Here is a 22049-nt window from a genome sequence, read left to right as displayed (position 1 = left end):
AGAAAAAGTGGATAGAAAAAATTAAAAACAAATCAATTTTTTCATATCTTAAATTTCGTTTGCTTATTTCCCTGACCTCCTCACACCTCCCTTTTTTGTATTCCCAATCACATGGTTAGTTCAGCAAATCCTTACCCTCTTTCATTTATCTTAACTCTATATCTCAACATATTATAACTATATATTTTCATCCGTTATCAATCCATTTTTACATATTCTTATTGACCTTGTTGCTAAGGCCGCTTAATTTCAATCCAACATCATTTTAACATTCATTAATTTTACAATGTTTCTGCAAATAGTCTTTGAATTTCTTCCAATCTTCTTCCACCGACTCTTCTCCCTGGTCTCGGATTCTGCCAGTCATTTCCGCCAGTTCCATATAGTCCATCACCTTCATCTGCCACCCTCCAGGGTGGGTAAATCTTGTGTCCTACAGAGCTGTTTTTTAAAAAATTAATTAAAAATAGGTAGTTGGGGGGGGGTGAGGAAGCCAGAGTGGATCCATGACACACAGAGGGGCTTTGGGAATCAGACACACAGGCTTAGTATTTCCACTGGGAAGAAGGCTCCCATTAGTGCCAGTTCCAATCAAAATAGCCAATGTGGAGGGGGCTGCTTAAGATCAGGGCCATGGGGGGGGCAAAAGGGTTAACGTGCCCCTCCCTTCCACCACAGCTCACATTTTTTATCATTTACCTAACCTATCATGTCATATTTCTTTGGATTCATATAATGGACATTCCTATACATAGTATATTAGATTTTCTGTGTTGCCCCACTTCACACAGCCCATTGGGTGAAAAAGACCTACACAATATTCCAGTTGGAATATTCCCACATCCACCAAGCAAATGAGATTATGCCCCGGGGAAGCAGCTCCCCTGCCATTGTGGAAGAGGAAGTATGAAGGGCAGCTAACCGTGCAATCCTGTACATGTCTACACAAACGTAATTGTTGAATTCAATGGGACTTACTCCCACATACCTGGAAGCAAACCCCACTGACCTGAGTGCCACTTATGTTTGAGTAAGTTCCCACAAGATTGTACAGCGAGTCGCTTACATTGCTGTTGCTGCAGTTTCATTGGGAGTTCAGAAGTCAATGCTGAAGGCGAAGGCAAGAAGGCCAGAGAATAACATGGAAGAGTTTGGGGAAACCACTGCTGCTTTTTTTTTTTTTTTTTTTTGCATGATGTGACTATTGGTCGGACAAAAAAAACACCCCATATTCCACAGGAAATAACAAGTCTTGATGCAAAAGACATTTAACAAACAATAACAACCCGGCAACAGTGCAGGCTTATTCAATATAAGCAGCAGGTTTCTTGGCATAAAGAAAATGGAAAGCACCTGATTTCTTTCCCCAGTTCCCGTCTGATAGTGAACTTAACATTTTTCTAATCCTGCCAGGTGAATTTCCGAGGCAGCCTGCAGAAATTGATCAGAATCCGGAACCCCTGGGGGGAAGTAGAATGGACTGGAAAATGGAACGACAAGTGAGTTTCAAGCCTGGAGGCCAGAGCTGTGCATTTCCAATAAACCACATTTGGGCGTAAAGTTTCACATTACAGGTTGCCAAACTCTAAAGCGGTGTCACTGCAATGACTTCTTGAAAGCAGTCTGGCAACTGTAAGACCTAGATCACAGATGCATTTTCTAGCACTTTAATGAGCCTTTCGGGAATCTTTCCCTGCTTCAGTTAAGTGCATTCCCTCTGCATGTAAGTTATGCTTTTCTTACTTTAAATGCTGCTGCATCTGTCCCCGCAAGCATTAGCGGTGGTTGGGGGGGAGGCGAGGAATTCTGGAAAGGCCACCTGCTGCTCTAAAGATTGACATTAAACTGGCTTTATGTTTTTAGCTGTCCAAGCTGGAACGGAGTTGATCCTAAAGTGAGAGAGAGGCTCACGCAGAGACATGAAGATGGAGAATTTTGGTAAGGTTGAAACATAATGAAGCAGCTTTACATGGAGTTCATCTCGCTCAATATTGTCTCCACCAACAGCTGTCCAGGATGCCCCTGCCCCACCTGGAGATGCCAGCGATTGAACTACAGCCCTTCCCTAACTTTCCAAATGGAGGGGAAGACATTATGAATACTATTCTAGTATACAGAAAGCTGACATACTTGCAGCCATCAAATTGTAAATGGATCTCTGGAACCAGTTCTGATTGGAATACACACAGACCCAGTATAGAACACCCAAAACATTGTCTTTGCTTTGCTATATTTAGTTTTGTTTCTCTTATAAGAAAAATGAATAATAATACCTAAAACACCTGGATGGCTGGTGGAAAATACAGAGTTTTTCTAACTTGAGTAAATGGTCTGTAGGAGAAAGATTTCAAGTGGGTGATCTTTTTTTAAAAAAAGCATTTCTTATCCTAAAGGCATAATAGCCAACTGATGTTGCAGCTTGCCAATGGAGCTTGCCATCATGTTGTCCAGAGATTGTTCTGGGGGCAATTGATTTGGTAGAATCATAGAGTTGTAGAGTTGGAAGGCTTATCTAGTCCAGTCTGCTGCAGTGCAGGAATCTTTTGCCCAAGGTGGAACTCGAACCCACAACCCTGAGATTAAGAGTCACACGCTCTTACCAGCTGAGCCATCCTCTAATCCTATAATAAAACTGATGGGAAGAAGCATATTAGGATCGTCTTTTCTTAGTAGGTTTTTTTTTTCCCTGGCACTATCCCATAGGATGTCGTTTAGTGATTTCCTGAGGCATTACTCCCGCCTTGAGATCTGCAACTTGACTCCAGATACACTGGCCAGTGACAAGTTCAAGAAGTGGAGCCTGAATTTGTTGGATGGGAACTGGAGGAGAGGATCCACTGCTGGCGGATGCAGAAATTACCCTGGTAAGTCACTCTTTGGCATAGAAGTAGCCAGCCTGGTGCCATCCAGATGTTGTCACTCACAACCAGCACAGCCAATAGTCGGGGCTGATGGGAGTTGTAGTCCACACCGATGGTAGTTTTTTTCTGGAATTTCCTAACAACATCCAAACAAAATTATATAGAGCCCTTCTACACCAAGACTTCAGTGTTTAGGCACATGTTCATTCGGGTACCCACAAAACTTCTGAACCCCCATCACCACTGCCCTCTTGGGACTCAGCTATACAGCTGCAAATATAACGTTTTAAGCGTGTTTTAAGTGCAATATACAATGTGACACTAGATGGCAATGGTGAGCCTTATGGAAAATTCATTCTGTATTTAAGAAGCATTTTCAGAACAGTTTTTATATGTGTCTGGATTTCAACTTGGTCTTGGCCCAGGGATGAGCAGCACACCCATGCCACAGCAACTGCTCTATAAACAGCAGAGGGGAGGCAGTGGAAAGTGGAATCTGTGTTGTGAGGAGTCATGAAGGAAAACAGAAAGCTTTGTTTCCCCAGAGAGCAGCAGAGGTTGCAGAGGTAGAAGGCAGATTTATTGAGCATAGTGAGTTGGCATGGTGAAAACAGCTTGATTGGGGGGGAGGGAATAATCCTGGATCTCAATGTTTAAGATCCTATTTGAAAGAAAATTTATATGAAAGCTGCATGGCATGGTAATTTTTTCAAAAATCACCTAGAAAGGCCTACAAAGTCTGTGAATCTACAAGCTTTACTTTGCAAAACATCCTCTTCAGTTTAGTCAAAGTCTGTTTGGCCAAAGTAAGTGAGGTCTCTGCACAATTCCTCCTGTTCAGTCTGCAATATCAACTACCAGGAGTTTTGATACCACTGACCTTTGTGGGAAAATAGGCCTGTCACATACTGTCAAAAATGGTCCACCGATTCTGGAACCTGACCTTTACTGGAATGCAGAGTTTCAAAAAAGGATCTACAAGCAGCTGCACCCCATGTGAAAATAATTCTGAAGCTTCTTTAAAGAACTACATGTTTAACATCCTTAAATTAGCGTGGAAATCTGAAGTGGAAGGGGCTGTATCTTCCCAAACCAGGAAGACGGCTTTGTGCCATCAGCACAAGCTGAGTCGCTGTAAGCTGAATATGGTTTCAAGTAACCTCCCTTCTTTCATCAGATACATTCTGGATGAACCCGCAATATTTGATCAAACTTGAGCAAGAAGATGAAGATCCTGATGACCCCGAGAGAGGCTGCACCTTCCTTGTTGGCCTGATTCAGAAACACCGTCGGAAGCAGCGGAAGATGGGGGAGGATATGCACACCATTGGATTTGCCATCTATGAGGCAAGCTCCTTGTTGCCGCTTTCCTTTCTTCTTTGCAAACTGAGAGGGAGTCATTACTTTTCAGGGTCAAAGCTGACATGTTCAGAAATGCATAGTGCATGGGTTGCATAATCCATAGATCGATGGTGGCTTATTGACAAAACACAAATCTCCCTTTACCATTAAAAAATGGTTCACCAAATGCACTTTCGTCACTTATTTGTGTGTAGCATCAAGTGACAGTTTGCATTTCTGCATTAGCCATCATAGACATGGCAGCTAAAACATGCACACCATCTGATTCGAAATGCTTTTTCTGACAGTGGAGTGTCAGAAAGGCATCAAGTGATTAACATTCATGCATAAATCAGCACCAAAGACAAAAACAGATCCTGCTTGGCAGGGGGTTTGACTCGGTGGCCCTTGTGGTCTCTTCCAACTCTATGATTCTATGATTCTAGATGAACATTATCTGGTCTACTGCAGCCCTTTAGGGAGGTCATAGATGTTGAAGACTACTAATAGAAAAATGGGTTGTCTTGTTGAATGATAATACCTGGGCCAGCATTCCCCAACCTGTTGCCTTCCAGATGTTTCGGACTAAAGCTCTCTCATCACTGCCTGCTAGCATGGTCACTGGTCAGGGATGATGGGAGTTGGAGCCCAAAACATCTGGAGGGCACAGATGTTGGGAAAGGCTGATCTAGATTCTAGAATAATACATACTTGCAACATTTACAAGGAACAGAGCATGTAAAGATTCTTCCAGTTAAAGGAGTTGTGCACAAGTGGCAGATGAAGCATTGTTGAGTGTTGTTGATTTAATGTACAACCTTTTCTTCTTGCTTTCCCACAGGTACCTCCACAGGTATGTGCAACTTCTGTGCAATGGAACATGTGTTCCTGGTCTAAGAATGTCCTGAGGATGGGGAGCTTGCAATCAGCATTTAAAGAACTATTTTAAACCAGATGTTTAAACTTCCAGAAATGTATGTCATTTAACATGCAAGTTTTGTCTTTCACCATGGGTGATGTAAGCACATAGAATTTTACAGCCCTGTGTTAACTTTATTTGCCAAAGGTCTGCTTTTCTTTCCCTGGACTCTGAAGCCCTTAAAATGCAAATTTTCCTCCAGCACCTTTTAATCCTTCTGTGATACCTTGTCTCAACTTTATCTCAATTCTGATGTCTGGTTGCAGTTGTATGGTTTGCTCTCGATTTACCCCTCCCACTGCCCCTGCCCCACCCAGAGGGCTGTTTCAGCTTTTGATCTGGGCCAGATGTTCTGAGGGACACCTCTTTCTGGCTGAGCTGAAGGTTCTTTTCAAGCCAATAGCACTCATCTTCTATGCTTCAATGTATTTCTCTTCCCATGTAACATCCTTATATTCGTAATCATTAACTCAGCTATTTAGAACTGTGTAGCATTCTAATGGCCCTCCAGTTGCATTCTGAACTGGAATAATACCCTTGCTTTTGTTGTTTTCTCCGATGAAGTCTTCCGGCCAAACAAATGTCCACCTGAGCAAAAACTACTTTCTAACGAACCGAGCGAGAGAACGATCAAACACATTCATCAACCTCCGAGAGGTGTTAAATCGGTTCAAGCTTCCCCCAGGAGAGTACATCATTGTGCCATCCACTTTTGAACCCAACAAGAACGGAGATTTCTGCCTCCGAGTCTTCTCAGAAAAGAATGCAGATTCACAGTATGTCACTGCCTCTACTCGCCCTATTTTTCTTTGTTTCTCCCTATCTTGAATGGTTTTATGAATCTCAAAGCACTGGGGGAACCAGATTGCTTCAGGATCATGTTGTGCATCCCATTCAGTTAGACAGTCTTATCTGGTGAAAGTTAAAAGGAAAGAGGGCTGTTGTGTGATGGTGTTTTCCTCCCAGATTGGTGCTCCCCAGGTGTTTTGGACTACAACTCCTGTCAATCCCAGCCAGCATGGCCAATGGTTAATGGGAGTTGTAGTCCGACAACATCTGGAGAGCACCAGATGGGGAAAGGCTGGACCAAAGGACTTGAACAACGAAGTAGGTTTTACTTTATCCTTCATTCCATGGGGCCTAACCAGTCAGGTTTCAAGGACTGTTGAGACATCCTAATTTTTTATCTGCCATTACAGGAAATTAGCGAGGGTTTTCTATAAACCACCCATAATTATTTTGAGTGGTATATAATTACTCCTAAGTAATGTTAAACAGGGACGCGGGTGGCGCTGTGGGTAAAAGCCTCAGCGCCTAGGGCTTGCCGATCGAAAGGTCGGCGGTTCGAATCCCCGTGGCGGGGTGCGCTCCCGCTGCTCAGTCCCAGCGCCTGCCAACCTAGCAGTTCGAAAGCACCCCCGGGTGCAAGTAGATAAATAGGGACCGCTTACTGGCGGGAAGGTAAACGGCGTTCCGTGTGCTGCGCTGGCTCGCCAGATGCAGCTTTGTCACGCTGGCCACGTGACCCGGAAGTGTCTCCGGACAGCGCTGGCCCCCGGCCTCTTGAGTGAGATGGGTGCACAACCCCAGAGTCTGTCAAGACTGGCCCGTACGGGCAGGGGTACCTTTACCTTAATGTTAAACAGAGAGAGGCAAAACTTGAACCCACCATGTAACGTATGTGATTTAGAGTAAGCTCCCCAGTACGCCCTCCCTTTCATCAGACCATGTTTCTGGGGACAGAGGGCTACAAATCCACACAGATATGTGAAAGAACCTTACAACCATGTTTTATCATAGTTCCACAGCATAAGATTTTGGTGGTACATCCATCCTTTTGTCTGTTTTTCAGTATAATGTAAGTAGTCCTAGGGCTTTTCCAAACATCTGTCCAGACAAGCCATAGGTGTGGCTGTGTTATATGCATTTTGTCTGTGGATAATTCTCAAATTGTTTTTCTTGCCTCTTCAATGCATCAGGAACTCATGGAAAGTTTGGTACTTGTTGCCTTCACAACCCTCCATCACCTCAGTCGCTTTCCCCTTCCCCTTCCAATCACTGTCAGTGCTGAGAAGAGCTGTGCACATTATAAATGATTTCACTTAAAATGCTACTCAGTGAAAGTTGAAGGTAAAATACCTACTGCCCACCTAGGCCAGGGATGAGGAACATGTGGCCTTCCCAGATGTTGTTGGCCTCAAACTCCCATCAGCCCCAGCCAGCATAGCCAGTGGTGAGGAATGATGGGAGCTGTAGTTCAGCAGTCTCTGGTGGGCCACAGGTTCCTTGCCCCTGCCTTAGGCCCTCACTCAAAGAATTAATTCTGTGTAATGTGCACAAAAAATGATCCCTAAGTTTCCAATGATCTGCTTCATTTGGATGTACCTGAACGTTACAAAACAGATGTGTACCTGTAGTAGCTGCAGAGAAACTTTTCCAGATATTAAATACCCAAGGAACCTTTAGAATAGGATAGGGAACCTATGGGTCTCCGGATGTCGCTGAATTCCAACTCCTAGATTCCCCCCACCCCTTCTTTAGAAGTTAAAATGTCAATCTAAGTCTGCTTGCATGAAATAAAACTAACAGCAATTCCTCTGCTCATTTTTAGAGTTGTTGATGATGAAATTGAAGCCAATATTGAAGAGGTATGCTGCCTAATATGAAAACTTGTTTTTGCTGACGGCAAAGTGCTACAGGCAAAAAGAGAGAACATGCGCTTGCTTTCCAAGGTTGCTGGGGGGGGGGAGTTTCTGAGTGATTGTAGAAGATGCACAAAGCTTTTAGGAGTGATTATGCCATCATTAACCTATTGACTCATAGAAGACAGTTGTTGCTGTTGAGGGCCCTGAATTTTGGAGCTTGCAAACCTACATAGAAACCCAGGTCTACAGGGTTGCCTGTTGGGGCAGGGTCTGATTTTGGATAGAACAGCAGAGCTGGGAGAAAGGGTTAATCCTGCCTACACAGAGAGATACACACTGTGTTGCCAGCCCTGATTCACAGGTTTAATGTACCAACGGCTTTGGTCCTCTCCCTCCATTATTGAGGTTGTCCGTATATTTTATCACAATTAGGGCTTCGTTCTTATACTTTTATTTTTCAGTACTAAGGTTAAAATGTTAACCACATCTTTTTTAAAAAAAAAAAACCATACTGGAACATTGCCCTCTATGCACACATTTCTGACATTGGATTTGATAGGCTTTTCTGTACTTCATTGCAAATAGTAAAATGGGTTTCTTATATTGAACAGTTTGTCATCTTCAACACTGTGGTATGAAAAAAAGCAACCTGAGATTCACTGGAGGGTTTATGCATTATTCAATCTGAACAGAATTCGAACCAGTCATTGAGAGTGAAAATTAAATTTTAATTCGTTGCCCTAGCAAAAGGATACGTATATATACACATATCTATGTATATATTTAATATAGCCCTAGAAGAGGAATCTGTTTGCTTAAATATTTGACGGTTACTGGGTCAGAGACCTCTGCTGATGTTTCCCCTGCCATTCATTTTTCTAGAAAGAACTCACAGAAGATGAAATTGAACCCAGTTTTAAGAAACTATTTAGGCAATTAGCTGGAGAGGTGAGTAGCATAGTTTTCCATCAGGTTGGGGGCCCGTGGCTCTTTACAAAATGCACCATCCCCAAGAGCCAGAATTCGAAAATGCAGAACTAGACCTGGGATAACATGATGATTCCCAGTGATAGTAGAGGTGATCATTTAAAGTAAGCCATTTTGCTTGTTCCTTCATTGCCCACAGGATGCTGAGATCTCCGCTTTTGAATTGTGCAACATTCTGAAAAAAGTCATGGCAAAACGTAAGTTCTTCTCTCGCAGTCCTGTGAACATCCACAGTTCCCCATGAAATCAAACATGAATACTGAAAACAGAAAGAGTACATTGTTTGTGTGTAATAAGTGTGTTGTTTTTCTTTGCAGGCCAAGATATTAAATCAGATGGCTTCAGCATTGAAACATGCAAAATAATGGTTGATCTATTAGACGTATCCTTCTTCCAAATCTACATACTTTCTGCTTACAGGGCCAACATAATAGGGGAGGGATTGGTTTTTGGTTTTTTAAGACCTGTGACATACTTTGTCAACATTCCCTTTGATGAAACACCTTGTTGTTATGAGATACGTGCTCCCACCCACCTAAGGGAGACAATCGGAATCTGATTCATTCACAACTGCAGCATTTTTGCAGGTATCTAATATCTGAAGGGGCTTTATATGGATTAGTGCTGGGACACGAGTTTTGTATGCAGGCAATTTAAGGATTTTATCTGGCCTCCACTTGTACCAGAGTTACCATCATACCTCCAGCTGACACCTGGAAGGTGCTCTGCTGCTCAGAAGAGACAATACTGACCTAGGTGTGGCGTTGATATGAAGTAGCCCGTATAAATAGTGTCATAATCAGTTATTAATTTATATACTGCTACATGCCAAAATAGGTTCGCTCTTTCTGTGTGTGTATCACAAGATACACACTGTTAAAATATAAATATCCATATACACAATAAGACAGTGCCATTAAAACAATACAGTGATAAAAGCAGGAGACTCGGGTTGAGAAATCACAGGGATGTCCCTCTGCCAAAGGCAGGATGCCAGTACAGCAGGGCCTCTTACATTTCAACAGGGAATGTGTTCCATGCCACTGGTGCTGCTAGTGAAAAAGCCCACCTCCATATCACCATAAGCCGATAATCATCATACCGTGGCAAGAGTTCCATTTGTTGAACTCAATGTCCTCGCTGGTCTTTTGGGTAACCTGGGCCCAGAGTAGCTTAGGGCTTCATATGAAAGCTAGAATGCCTTAAAACTGGCTCAGTAGCTAATAAGCAGCCAGTACACGTCCCTCAGTACTGGTGTGATATGTACCAACTAAGGGGCACTACTGTGCCCATGGGCATTCTGCTCCAGCTGCAGCCTCTGAACCAGCTATAAAGGAAGCCCCACACAGAGCACATTGCAGTATTTCATAAGCATGAGGTTACCCACATGTGAGTCACAGTGGCAAAGCTATCCTTGTCCAGGAAACAGCACTGTTGACTCACCAGCTGAAGCAGATCATAAACACTCTCTGCCATGGAGGCAACCTGGGTATTCACAACACGCCTGATAATCTGGTAGGTGTCAGGAAATTTGGAGTTCTAATCAAGTTTTGATGCTGGTTGCTTTTTAAACATGTAAAATACATCAGGGAGTTTACCAGTACATAGGAAAAAGAATCTAGAATGAGACTGGCATCGTTCTCTACCCTGATTTTCAAAAATAACCACTTGCCGAAATATACCCCGTTTTGAAAAAAGAAAAAAAAAAGCAATTAGGTTTGCTTTGTGAAATCGAAATATCCCTAACTAAAAAAAAAGACTGATGGTAGCGGCAAGCTGGGACTAAAGGAATTTAATGTACTTTGGACAAAGATTCAGAAATACCAGGTAAGAAGACATCTTTAAATGAAGACATGTGGGAGACTTCTGTTACCTAAAACATACTTTGGCATCTAAGACTGTGGAAGTGTGTTAACCTTCCTGGGACCTGTTAGCGCAGATATGTATGAACAGTGGCCTTGTAGTGGTTACTGCGATCAGGGTGTATAAATGCACCATTAGCAGTAGCAGTGCTCAGTTATGACACTATTATTAGGTCAAGTTTATGGAGCGCAAGAGTAACTTTAAGAAAGACAGGCATAGCTCTTTAAATTCATCCCAGAAAAAACCCCGCAAAAATGGGAGTAGATTAAAGCAATGGATGCCAATTTTATGGCATCATTGCGAAGCACAGAGATTGTTTTGTAGAAAGATTGCTCTGCTTTGAAGTGCTGTCAGGCCTCTAACTGGGTTTTGTGTTCTGCAGAAAATTTATAGGGACATGGATGTTGATCGCTCTGGAACCATGAACTCCTATGAGATGCGGAAAGCCTTAGAAGCAGCAGGTACCTCTTATACAGTTACAGTAAAGTTCATAAGTTTATTGTTCTATCCAAAGGCCATAACAAACTTACATTAAGCAATAGTATGACTAAGGTAATACAAAACATGTAACCATAATATAAAAATCTGCAAAGACGTTGCCAAGTTCCTGAGAACTGAAACGGTTTCCCTTGCGCATCTCTTGACAGCTCGATTTTGCCCTTTTAAAATCCAGTTTGCCAACATCCTTGATGTAAGAGAGAGAAGTTAGCAGAGATTCCAACAAACTCAAATCCAGCTTGAGTTCAGATTAAAGTTCTGAATCACCCATTTCTAGCAATTTTATCTAATTTCTTTTTTCTTGCAAGCTGTGCATAGAGGGACACTCCGTGTGCTAAAAAGCTATTATTGTCACATGAAAGAAACCAGACCATTTCTGCTGGGGTGTGCCATCCTGCTTGCTTGTTTGTATAAGAGGCAGGCTAACAAATCATGAGTCATGTTTTCCTTCTTGTACAGTCATCTTAAACAAAGGCAGTTTGGGCTTTATACAGCAATAGGCTTATTAACAAAAAATTTGCCTTATGCAGGGAGCAGGCACACATTTCTGCTCATCATCCTGGAGACAGCATAGCCAATTAAAAAAAAAACAACAACAACCAGCTAAGATATGTGGTTTCCAGTGCACAAACCTTATGTTTATTTGATCAGGGTTTTCTAAAATACAAAATGGTTGGCAACCCCTACCATGTGTTTGGTCACACTACCCGAGAATGCACTTGTGCCAATGAGATTCTGCTTCCTTGTGCTGTAGGTTTTAAGCTGGATTGCCAATTGCACCAAGTCATTGTGGCTCGTTTTGCTGATGAGCAGCTGATAATCGATTTTGACAATTTCGTTCGATGCCTGATTCGACTGGAAACCTTGTTCAGTGAGTATCTCACAGCCGCAGCATCCATTTATATTAAGATCTCCATCCTAAAACCATGTTAAGGGTTTTTTTAAAAACTTACTGTATTTCCAGAGGTTTGGGGGGCGGGGTGTTTCTCCTGTGTTTCTACACAGCAAGTTCCTGTGGTTTCTTCTTCCTTCGCTGTAGTCTATTCACTTTGAGCTTGTGGACAGTTCTATCTTTAAATATCTATATAGTGCTGTACGTGTTTAATAATAATCTATGCCTGATGGCATAATGCTTCTTACGGGTGCAGTAAGGTTTTTGTACGTTACATACAGCAGCACACATCAGGTTGGCTGCAATTTCATTCAGTGCAGAGTCTATGTCAAGCAGCGTAGCCGTTTTTTTCCACAGTCCTAGTGCAAGATTGAGCTCTTCCCATATCAACTTATAGGTAAAGGGACCCCTGACCATTAGGTTCAGTCGTGGCCAACTCTGGGGTTGCGGCGCTCATCTCACTTTATTGGCAGAGGGAGCCGGCGTGCAGTTTCTGGGTCATGTGGCCAGCATGACTAAGCCGTTTCTGGCGAACCAGAGCAGCGCACAGAAACGCCGTTTACCTTCCCGTCGGAGCGGTACCTATTTATCTACTTGCACTTTGACGTGCTTTCGAACTGCTAGGTTGGCAGGAGCTGGGACCGAGCAATGGGAGCTCACCCCGTCATGGGGATTCGAACCGCTGACCTTCTGATCGGCAAGTCCTAGGCTCTGTGGTTTAACCCACAGCGCCACCTGCGTCCCTTATATCAACTTATACATGCAGGTTGAAGGTGTAGTTCAAATACCATTGGCAAAGCAGTGGCTGCCAAAACAAAACAAAACACCTCACCTGTGCTGGCAGCTCTATGATGCTGTTGTAATGTCTGCCATTACAACACTCCCCTGCAGGAAAAGCTAAATTAGTCACTTTCTGAATGTATTTCTGGCAGCACACAAGGCACTTATTTTCTTCCGTTTATGAGTCACTTCCTATGAAACATCTCAAAGTGATTTAACAAAAACATTAGCAATGAAAAAGTATATAGAATAAATACTTGTCCAACACGGCTTCAGTAATGACAGATGATATGGGCCCACATGGGAGGTGGCCATACTGCAGCTTCTTCCAGCCACACGGCTGACTTTTGGGACGGGGATTGTTGGCGTGGAAAGAAGTAGGTCTTCTTCCACATAGCCAAATTATGTCACCAGTTGTTTGCTGTAGTGCAGAGGCACAAGCAGGAAGGGAGGTACCATCATTACCCTTCTCACTGCAGGGAAGCCAGATGAATGGACTGCCCAAACAATTTGATTGCATCTTAAGGTGTGACAACGAGTTCTAGATGAAATATTCTATATACCAATGGTAGGAACGAGAAAAGCAAAAAAATTCAAATCCTTCACTAAAAACCATATGGCTCTTCATTTTAAAAAAAAATTGCAAAGCTACAGTAGTCAGCCTTCAAGTATATATTGTGATCCTCTGACAATGAATGCCTTTTAGTATGAAATAATTTAAGTCTTTTTGATGATGATGATGATGATAATGATAATAAATTTTATTTATATCCCGCCCTCCCCAGCCGAAGCCGGGCTCAGGGCGGCTAACAACAATAAAACAATACAAAAGTACAACACAAACAACACTCTAAAATCATTCATTATAAAATTAATTTATGAACTTAATTGATGATGAACTTGCAGCTCTCACCCTTATTTCTCATGCTGAAACCTTTCACTGCTGCTTTGTTTTTTCCGGGAAGCCTCCACTTTGTTATTAATACTCTGCTCTTCTTTCTCTCTCCTCTCTATGCAGAGATATTTAAGAAACTGGATACTGAGAAAACAGGAACGATACAGATGAATCTTGTCACTGTAAGTTATTCCTCCTATCGAGATCCAAAAGCACAGCAGAGGCTAGAGTCACTTCAGAGGAAGAACTACAAAGCTTTTGTTTGTAATTTGCAATCTAGATATGTACAGTATTTCCAGGAACATCTAGCAGAGAGGAACACATTTTCCCCCCAGAGCTAATGATCACTTGGAAAGAAAGTGATGTTTTTGTTCTCAAAAGCACAGGGCAGTAGATTTTGCACAAGGTTAAGATTTTCCTGCAACTATTCAATATAGTCAGGGGCATGAACAGGCACCAATGAGCCTTGGGCCAGGGTCAACCTCGTTTTGCATACAGAACACCCTTGCAGGTTTGAAGTGATGTATGAAGCACTAACACACCATCACCCTTGGTCAGATTTATGTAGAATAAGTACACTGGTGGAATTTGTGTACTGCTGCTTTATATGTACTTCCTCCTGAAACATATAATGTGGCAGATGAAAAATGGTGCCCCTGCATCTCTGAAGACAAAAGCACGTGAACTGGCTTTTACAAGCGCTACCTGTTTGTACTTCTGCAGATGCACCAAGGGAAAAACAATCCGGGACTTCAGCTGACTCACACAGGCAGAAACAGCAATAGATAGCTTACATGCAAACGTTCTCCATCTTGCGTTTTCCCTTTGATCATATGGAAGCAGCATGTGAACATACATGGACCAGATACATAAAATTACTGAGTCCATTGCAGAACTGCCTCAGCGAAATTTAATGCTTTCTCTGTGTCTGAACAAGCAACCTAGTGGCAGAAGTCACTCATATGCTGGCAGATTTGCAGCTCATTTATTAATCATTTTAGGGGTGCAGTAGTACATTTCCTACTCCTGATATATTTTTCATTATCCACTATATCTGGGAGCAGGCTAACAATTCCAAAACTGTGTGTGAACTGAGCAACATGTAGCCTTTTGGCAGGATAACACCACAGCCAGTGTCATCTGATATATTGTAAAGTTAGCAGTCCTCATTACATAGGAATAAAACACCAAGAGGGATTAGTGTTCATTCTTTTCTTTCATTCTTTCATTCTCAGAAGCGAAGCTGCCAACAACTTCTTCTATAGAGTGAATTTCACTTCCTCTTTTAGCCTCAAGTGCTTTTTGCGGAAAGATAACTTCCTTTTACGAAACACATACTAAATTTGGTCTAGCTTCACGGAATATATTCCAAGAGGGCAGAGGGACACTTGTTTGTAACATGTTTTTCTTTCTGTCCCATAGTGGGTGTGTTTTACTATCATATGAAGAAGCCATGAGCCTCAGCTGAAGATTCTCCTAGGAACGTGAACATCAATCCAAGACCAAAATGGAGCGTTAAAAGAAGAAAGCTATTGCATATCTTATATTTATGAATGAAGCTGCTAAGCAAGAGAAGAATACTGAAAAAGCAAAATGAGCACACCGTGGAAGTTACTTACCTTGGTAGCTTCTGTATACAAGCTTTTAACTTTTTATGTAATTCTATTTTATTTGCTTGAGCTAATTTGCTTAAGTTTGCTAATTTCAAGAAGTTAGTTTTAAATGAAAGCTGATGAGTAGCGGTCTTCTTTTAAATGGCAACATGGAGCATTCGTCATTCAGCCTACAATTATTCAGAATTATAAGAACCTAAACATCTGAAGATGCATTCTCAAGATGCTGAGCAATAAACTTACACCATCAACTTCACTTTCCAAGCCCAAGTACAGTATTTAAGAATGTTACTTGAACTAATCAACTAAAATCAGTTTCGTGCCAAATATTACATGCATTATACCAACCTTTAGTTTTCACCAGATGATATTTAAATCCCAAACTTTTTTTGAAAATGTGGAATGATGGTTCTTAAGTGAAGTAACAATATTCTTGGTTTGATCAGCAAGACACCTTCATAGCTTTAATGAAATCAAGAAGTCTGCACTTGATCATCATGAGCAAATTTGCTACCAGTTGGAGCCATATCAGCAGCCATTCAGAAACTACGGCACCAGAAAATCATCATAATAAAATGTATGCTTCACTTATGCATACTACAACTAAATTATTTAATATGCAGTTCCTTTTTAACTATTGACTTAAATATGCTTACATTCCCCTAATACATGGGATTTTTTAAAGGTAATTAGAAAGTCTACTAGCAACATTTAAACTGTTGAGAATTGTGTAAATTCCTTAGGATTACATAGCATCAAGGTGTCTACTGCTGTAATGCTTAGACAGTGATAAATCAGCCATTTCAGAAAAGTATGGCGCATGATATTTTCAAGATTTGATAGCGTTCTTACAAATGCTAGAAGGTTCACACATCACATATCAAGGCAAAGGCCATATCCAAGGTATGGATTTACAGAGGGCAGCTGACCTGTTCAATTTGCTGTTAATCCAATGTGTTGTTCCGCTATCAAAATTGTTAACACGCCACAATCAGTTTTGAAAAGACATGCAAGAACATGTTTGGTTTTCCAATTTGTAAATCAAATAATTTCTAAAGTAATTTGTGCTCCAGAAGAGAAACTCACTTTAAAAATGCAATGTACACGCACAGCAGATCTCTCCTCAATCTGCAGGCATGCCAAGATTTAAGCAGAAGCAGCAGGAAGAAAACTTTCTGGGTAAGATCATATGACTAGGAAGCCTTCCAAAAACCTGGTTTCTTTTACTGGGTAATTAACTGTGCACTTTTGAACACCAAGAAGAAGTAGAAGTTTGCTAAACAAGACTGAGGAGTCAGCACAATACCCTCACAGCCTATATAATACCCTAGTGAAAAGCTATCAAGAGGCCATCAATATTGTAGTTATCGAGTCCTGAAGCTTGGAAGATCATCATTCAAGCAGGCAGGTTATTGCCAATACAAGTAAACAATTTTGATACAAGGGGTTTTCTTTGTAAACATATTAAAAAAAATCTCAATGTTAGCAGTGTAAACTAATCAATTTGGGATAAACCAACATGGCTTAGATACGAGGCGCAGTGCAATTTATAGAAATTGCAGGTCAGAGAGAACATCTTCCAAACCTAATAACCACAGAATGCTGACTATATAAAGGAGTCATGAACTGTAGTCTCTTTCATGTGCCCCTGTCAGCACATGGAGGGCAGCTCAATGACAGAAGCCTTGTGAAGCCGAGTGTTAAAAGCTGACACCAGACAAATTGGTATTTCTGAAGCAAAAATTTAATCACAGTTAAGAATAAAAAGATAGTTATAACAAAATTTGTGAGATGTAGAGTACACAGGTTTTCTATACCGAACGCTCAAGTTACAAAACACAGACAAGATCTATTTTAAAAAACACTATAGAAACTACATTACTTGCAGTATAACACATTTCAAATACTTTGGAAATCCTAAAATGCTACTGCCCTTGAAAGTTATTGCTCAAAACTGAATTTAGGTTCCTTATTTATTAAGATGCATTATGTCATTTTCACACCATTAACTCGGCTACTAAAATACATTCCGTAAGCAGAATGTTCATTATTTGTCTCTGTACGAAAAGCTTGGTTAACTTGCACTGGGCCCTTTTTTAGAGAAGGGAACCAGAGGAGCAAGAGAACAACTGTCTAGATGAGCAATGATTGGTTCTTGCTGGTACATTAGCATTAGGGGGGGGGAGCCACCTGCAGAGGCAAAAAGGGCAGCGACTGACCAATAGGGCTTAGTTTACCTAAATGGAGCTAAATCCATTTGCTTGAAAGTCGCATTCCAGATTGGGGAATGTCTCCCGCCACTTGTGAATGCACTCTATCCTTCATCTGTTTTCAAAGCACACTCAGTATTGCTTTCATATCACACTGTAAATAGAAATGTCTCCCGAGATTGGCGCAAACCCACAAAGAATGCATTCTCTTCCGTAAGAAGGATAAACTCGTCCTGCGGCTGGTACTTCATAAAATCGGTTCAAAATGTTTTCACGCCAAGCTTCTTTGCCTTGGCTTAATCCTTGGGTAGAGCTGGGGAGGGAGAAAGAATAAAATAAGCAATTCAAGGTACATAAGACGTGCTTAACAAATCCTGAATACAGGTGACTCTCAACTTATGTTGGGGTTACATTCCAGGAATAGCACATAAAGCCAACGTCACATAGAGTCAAAACAGATGGAGCTCAATGGTGGGTGGGACTGCCAAAGCCTCTTTCCCCACAAACGCTTCCCAACCCCTTTTATTTCTCATTGCCAAGCACATAAAGATGAATGCATAGAAGTTAAATGCCTGTAACTCGCGAGTTACTTGTATAAAAAGGAATAGATCAGCAGGATCTGTGCTTATTTTACTGTGCAATTTATATTTTGTAAAAACACATACGTTGGCCATAGCAATTCCTACTGAAGCCGACAAAACTCACCTACCAATTCACTTTTTAAAAATTGCTGCCAACTCCAGGGAACCTTCACATTCTACAGGTCTGCATCAATTGCTAGCAGCAGCCAAGTGGGTATGAATGGCAGAAGCAATGCTTCAGATCAGGGTGGTCCAACACACAACTCAAGGGCTGCATGCGGCCCGTGAGGCCTTTTTGGGCGGCCATTGACAACAATGTCTACATCTTAGGTCTGCTACCTCTGGACCACCTTTAGTGGCAGAGGGAAGAGAAGGGAGCAGCTGGCTCCTGGCTATTTATATTCCTCCCCAGGAGGAGGGAGAGGGAAATCCTCTTTGCTGCAGGGCTGCAAAGTTGCTGTACTGCAAAGTTGCTGTACTGACTTGAAACTGCTCTGAATGGAACAGGGTGGCAGGTACAAGGGGAGGCAACATGCATTCTCCCACGGCCACCTTGGTCTTTGCCCACTTTCTTATTCCTTGCAGGGAAGTGGGTGTTAGTTTGCCATGTGCCATGCCTTGATCTGACCAGCCTCTTTACATAGCAGGGCTTGCCCTTCCCTTAAAAAAATTCTTTATTAAACCACCTCAAGGCAAGAGGTGCTCTGCTAGTGGGAAACTGCATATCTTTTTCTTGCTTATGCACTCCTCTTCTACATGACCCTGTGCTCTGGGCAGAGGTCTGCCTTCTTGTATTCTGCAAAGCACTATGAGTACTGATGATGCAATAAATAGTTATACAGTGGTACCTCGGGTTACATACGCTTCAGGTTACAGACTCCGCTAACCCAGAAATAGTACCTCGGGTTAAGAACTTTGCTTCAGGATAAGAACAGAAATCGTGCTCCGGCGGCAGCAGGAGGCCCCATTGGCTAAAGTGGTGCTTCAGGTTAAGAACCGTTTCAGGTTAAGAACAGGCCTCTGGAACGAGTTAAGTACATAACACGAGGTACCACTGTACATCAAGTTCTCTTGCACACAGTCCCTTTTATTTCATTTGGACCACCTTGGAGCCAACTGATCCAAGTGGGGTTGAGCTGTCTGCTAAACAACAATGAACAGTATCCAAATAACGTGCCCCATCAGCACAAGGATTTACATTTGCACAGCCAAATTTCCCACATGCATGCCGCCCCAAATCTGCTCTGGACAGTTGGAGAAACCCCTAAAACAGAGGGGAAGGGTACATTGCAGAAGCGCAAATCCTTGTGCTGACAGGATGTGTAAGTTAGATACTGCCCAAAATTGGCTGTTTACCCCCCTGTTTTGGTCCTTAGTACATGGGACAGACTCCTTGACCACACTCAGAAGTGCACAATTTTGGGTTGCCTTAGGAGCTGAGCACTTCATCTGCAGAGAATCTGGGAGTCTGGAGTATGTTTTCGCCTTGTGACAGGTTTTTGTAAAAGGTGAAAGCCGATGTCTTTGACACAAGCCCAAAGGGAAATTTAAGAAACCACATCTCCTTTGCTTCCCGCATATTCTCCATGCAAAAAAAAAGTTTCTTCCTCAGGAGCTGAGGTCTGCTGAAATCACAGGAGAAACGCCACAGGCAAAACCAATTAGATGCAATTACCTTTTACCCTCCATTTGCAGAGAAGGGCATTTCCAGGCATGTCTATTAAGTTGCTCTGATTGTAGGGCATGCTTACCTGGACTCCGGAAATGCGTATCAGCATCAAATGGGAAAGTAGTTATGAGAAATCCCAAGAAGATACAATAAAACTGCTATCCTCCTGTTGGCTAACTATCTTGAAGTGAATGTCACTCAACATCTCAAGAATATCAATCATTTCATGAAAATGGCTAGAGCATTTCACTAAGAATGCTCAACAGTGAGTGGAAGCACTAAAGCAAAGCTGGCATTCAAATACCAAACTAGTTTAGTATCTTGGAGCTCTACGGCAGGAACCAAAATGTTACACAGTTGGGCTGGGAGTAGCAAATGTATTGTGATCTCAGAGCAAAATCCCACACCTTAATGCTGTGATGGACAAGTAGCTTGGCTGGCAAGCCCTCTAAGAGCAGATCATGTGCTAACTGTAAGACCCGAAAACTTAGCGGCAGCGCGCTTATTTAAAAAAACCACACGATTGGTACAGCCTGGCACTTCCACTTATCTGCAGAGATCTTAAGCGAAGTGTTTTGAGACTTTTAGCCCTGGACAATCATTCTAGAAGCATAAACTGATACAACAGCAAGAGACTCATTTGCAGGACACTTTCAGCTGTCAACCACTGCTTTACTAGACAGTGCATTAAAATGGGCATAACCCATTTCTTATTTTAAAGCTTGTTCGGTTTTTTGCAGGGGTTCCTTGTGCCTTACTTGGTTTTGGTCTATTGCTATAGCACAAAAAACAGCAGTGCTGCTATGCAGAGATGTATTAACAGGAGGGCAAACTGGGCAGCTCCCCAGGGCAGCCAATGGGGACAGGCAGCAGCAAGCATTCTGGGGCACTGTGGGGATTAGTAGCCTCCTTTCAGATGGTGCAAGAGGACTTTTGCTTTTTTTGCTGGCACAGAAAAGGGAATAAAACTGTATGGGGAGAAGGAGGTGGTGGTGATGATGGTGAACAGAATCCCCATCCGATTGGCTGGTTGGCGGTGTTTTTCTGGCCAATGAGCATGCAATAGGGCTCCAGTCTGGGCAGGTTGACATGTGAGCTCCAGTCTCCTTGCCATGTTTGGTTTATTTTACTTTGAGTCGCCCCACTGCCACCATTAGGATAGAGTCTAGGGTGGTAGGATCTCCTTCCTTGCCCTGAACCGGGGAGAGAAAAAGGCTGCAACCAGCAGTGCAGGGATGGCTGGTAGACTGGCTTGGATGTGAGCAAGATGCCTGGGCAGCAGCTACTGAAGAGACAGCCACAGAATCAGGAGGCAGCCCTGCAATATACAGCAAATCTTCCCTCACCTGAGCCTCCTCCCTCACCTGTCTTGGCATGGAGAAAAATGGTGGGAGCAGCAGGTCTCTTCTGCCCAGGGGCAACACTGCTATAAATACACCCCTATTTCAATGGCCTTCATCCAGCAGCCATAATGCATGATTACGGTGCTTTATGGAGTGTTTGCTTCCCTAATCTAGCAATAACCTCAAAAAACAGTATTACTGGATAATTTCTAACTCTTGATGTGACAGTCAACACTAAAAGTAGCAGATCACTGTCCGATGTGAAAAAGGCATACTGAATTATTAAATTATCAATCAGTAATGAGGCAAAAGGCTTAACCAGGGAGGACTATGGGTTGGAAAAACAAGAATGTCAAAATATTTTATAAAAATACTAACATGTTATCTGCACAATATTAGAAAGAGTTGTTTGAAGGGGGGGAAATAGTGTTTGAAGACTGTTCTCAAGAGTTCTAAAGATACGTTTGGTGAAAGTCATTTTAAGCACAGATAAGCACCAGCAGAGCAATATTTCTGACAAATACAAGGATGAGAAGAGATTCAGTTTATAAAGCTGATTTTGAAAGAACAAGGATTCCAATCCTTCAAAGCTGGCTTTTGAAAATGTTCAGGTTTGTGAACACATGAATTATCTGTTTTGAGGATGTAGCACCGCCAGGGATCAAATATCAATCAGCTGAAACCAAGACAAGTTAAGACCCTACCAGCACTGACGGATTATCTGCCAGACCAGAGATACTAGACATGTATAAAAAGATTAACAAAGAGAGGACTTAGAAATAAAGTGATGCCAAAGTCCATCTGCTACTGTTTTACTGTATTGTGGAGGCACAGAATGATATAAATGGAAAATATAGTCCAAAGAGATTTGCCACATTGCTGCAAGGGCAGCAAATTGAAGAAAAGAAAAGAAAGAAAAGGGAAGAAAAGAAAAGAACTCAAAACACAGTTC

At 42.2% G+C, this 22049-nt stretch overlaps 2 protein-coding genes across 4 annotated transcripts in view; one reads left to right on the top strand and one right to left on the bottom strand.

Moving 5' to 3' along the window:
- Nucleotides 1-22049, top strand: part of LOC128411079 (calpain-2 catalytic subunit) — a 268506-nt gene that overhangs the window by 17246 nt on the left and 229211 nt on the right. The window contains exons 7-21 of one of the 2 annotated variants that reach the window (XM_053383067.1): nucleotides 1414-1499; nucleotides 1864-1938; nucleotides 2704-2864; nucleotides 4039-4208; nucleotides 5044-5055; nucleotides 5686-5897; nucleotides 7733-7769; nucleotides 8649-8714; nucleotides 8893-8950; nucleotides 9071-9135; nucleotides 10512-10580; nucleotides 10999-11077; nucleotides 11869-11985; nucleotides 13805-13863; nucleotides 15104-16355. In XM_053383067.1, coding sequence (XP_053239042.1) covers nucleotides 1414-1499; nucleotides 1864-1938; nucleotides 2704-2864; nucleotides 4039-4208; nucleotides 5044-5055; nucleotides 5686-5897; nucleotides 7733-7769; nucleotides 8649-8714; nucleotides 8893-8950; nucleotides 9071-9135; nucleotides 10512-10580; nucleotides 10999-11077; nucleotides 11869-11985; nucleotides 13805-13863; nucleotides 15104-15127 — 1290 coding nt within the window. In that variant the 3' untranslated portion in view covers nucleotides 15128-16355. Of the gene's footprint in view, nucleotides 1-1413; nucleotides 1500-1863; nucleotides 1939-2703; nucleotides 2865-4038; nucleotides 4209-5043; nucleotides 5056-5685; nucleotides 5898-7732; nucleotides 7770-8648; nucleotides 8715-8892; nucleotides 8951-9070; nucleotides 9136-10511; nucleotides 10581-10998; nucleotides 11078-11868; nucleotides 11986-13804; nucleotides 13864-15103; nucleotides 16356-22049 lie in introns of those variants that run through there. The other variant, XM_053383068.1, reaches the window with a different exon arrangement.
- TP53BP2 (tumor protein p53 binding protein 2) overlaps nucleotides 17021-22049 on the bottom strand; it is a 47790-nt gene continuing 42761 nt past the window's right edge. For both annotated transcript variants that reach the window (XM_053383062.1, XM_053383063.1), the window contains one exon: nucleotides 17021-17817. In XM_053383062.1, the coding sequence (XP_053239037.1) occupies nucleotides 17776-17817 (42 nt within the window). In that variant the 3' untranslated portion in view covers nucleotides 17021-17775. The remainder of the gene's footprint in view (nucleotides 17818-22049) is intronic.

Source organism: Podarcis raffonei, chromosome 3, assembly GCF_027172205.1.
Source record: "Podarcis raffonei isolate rPodRaf1 chromosome 3, rPodRaf1.pri, whole genome shotgun sequence".
Lineage (NCBI taxonomy): Eukaryota > Metazoa > Chordata > Lepidosauria > Squamata > Lacertidae > Podarcis > Podarcis raffonei.
Note: the sequence above shows the minus strand (reverse complement) of the source record. Positions and strands in the feature narration are given on the sequence as shown.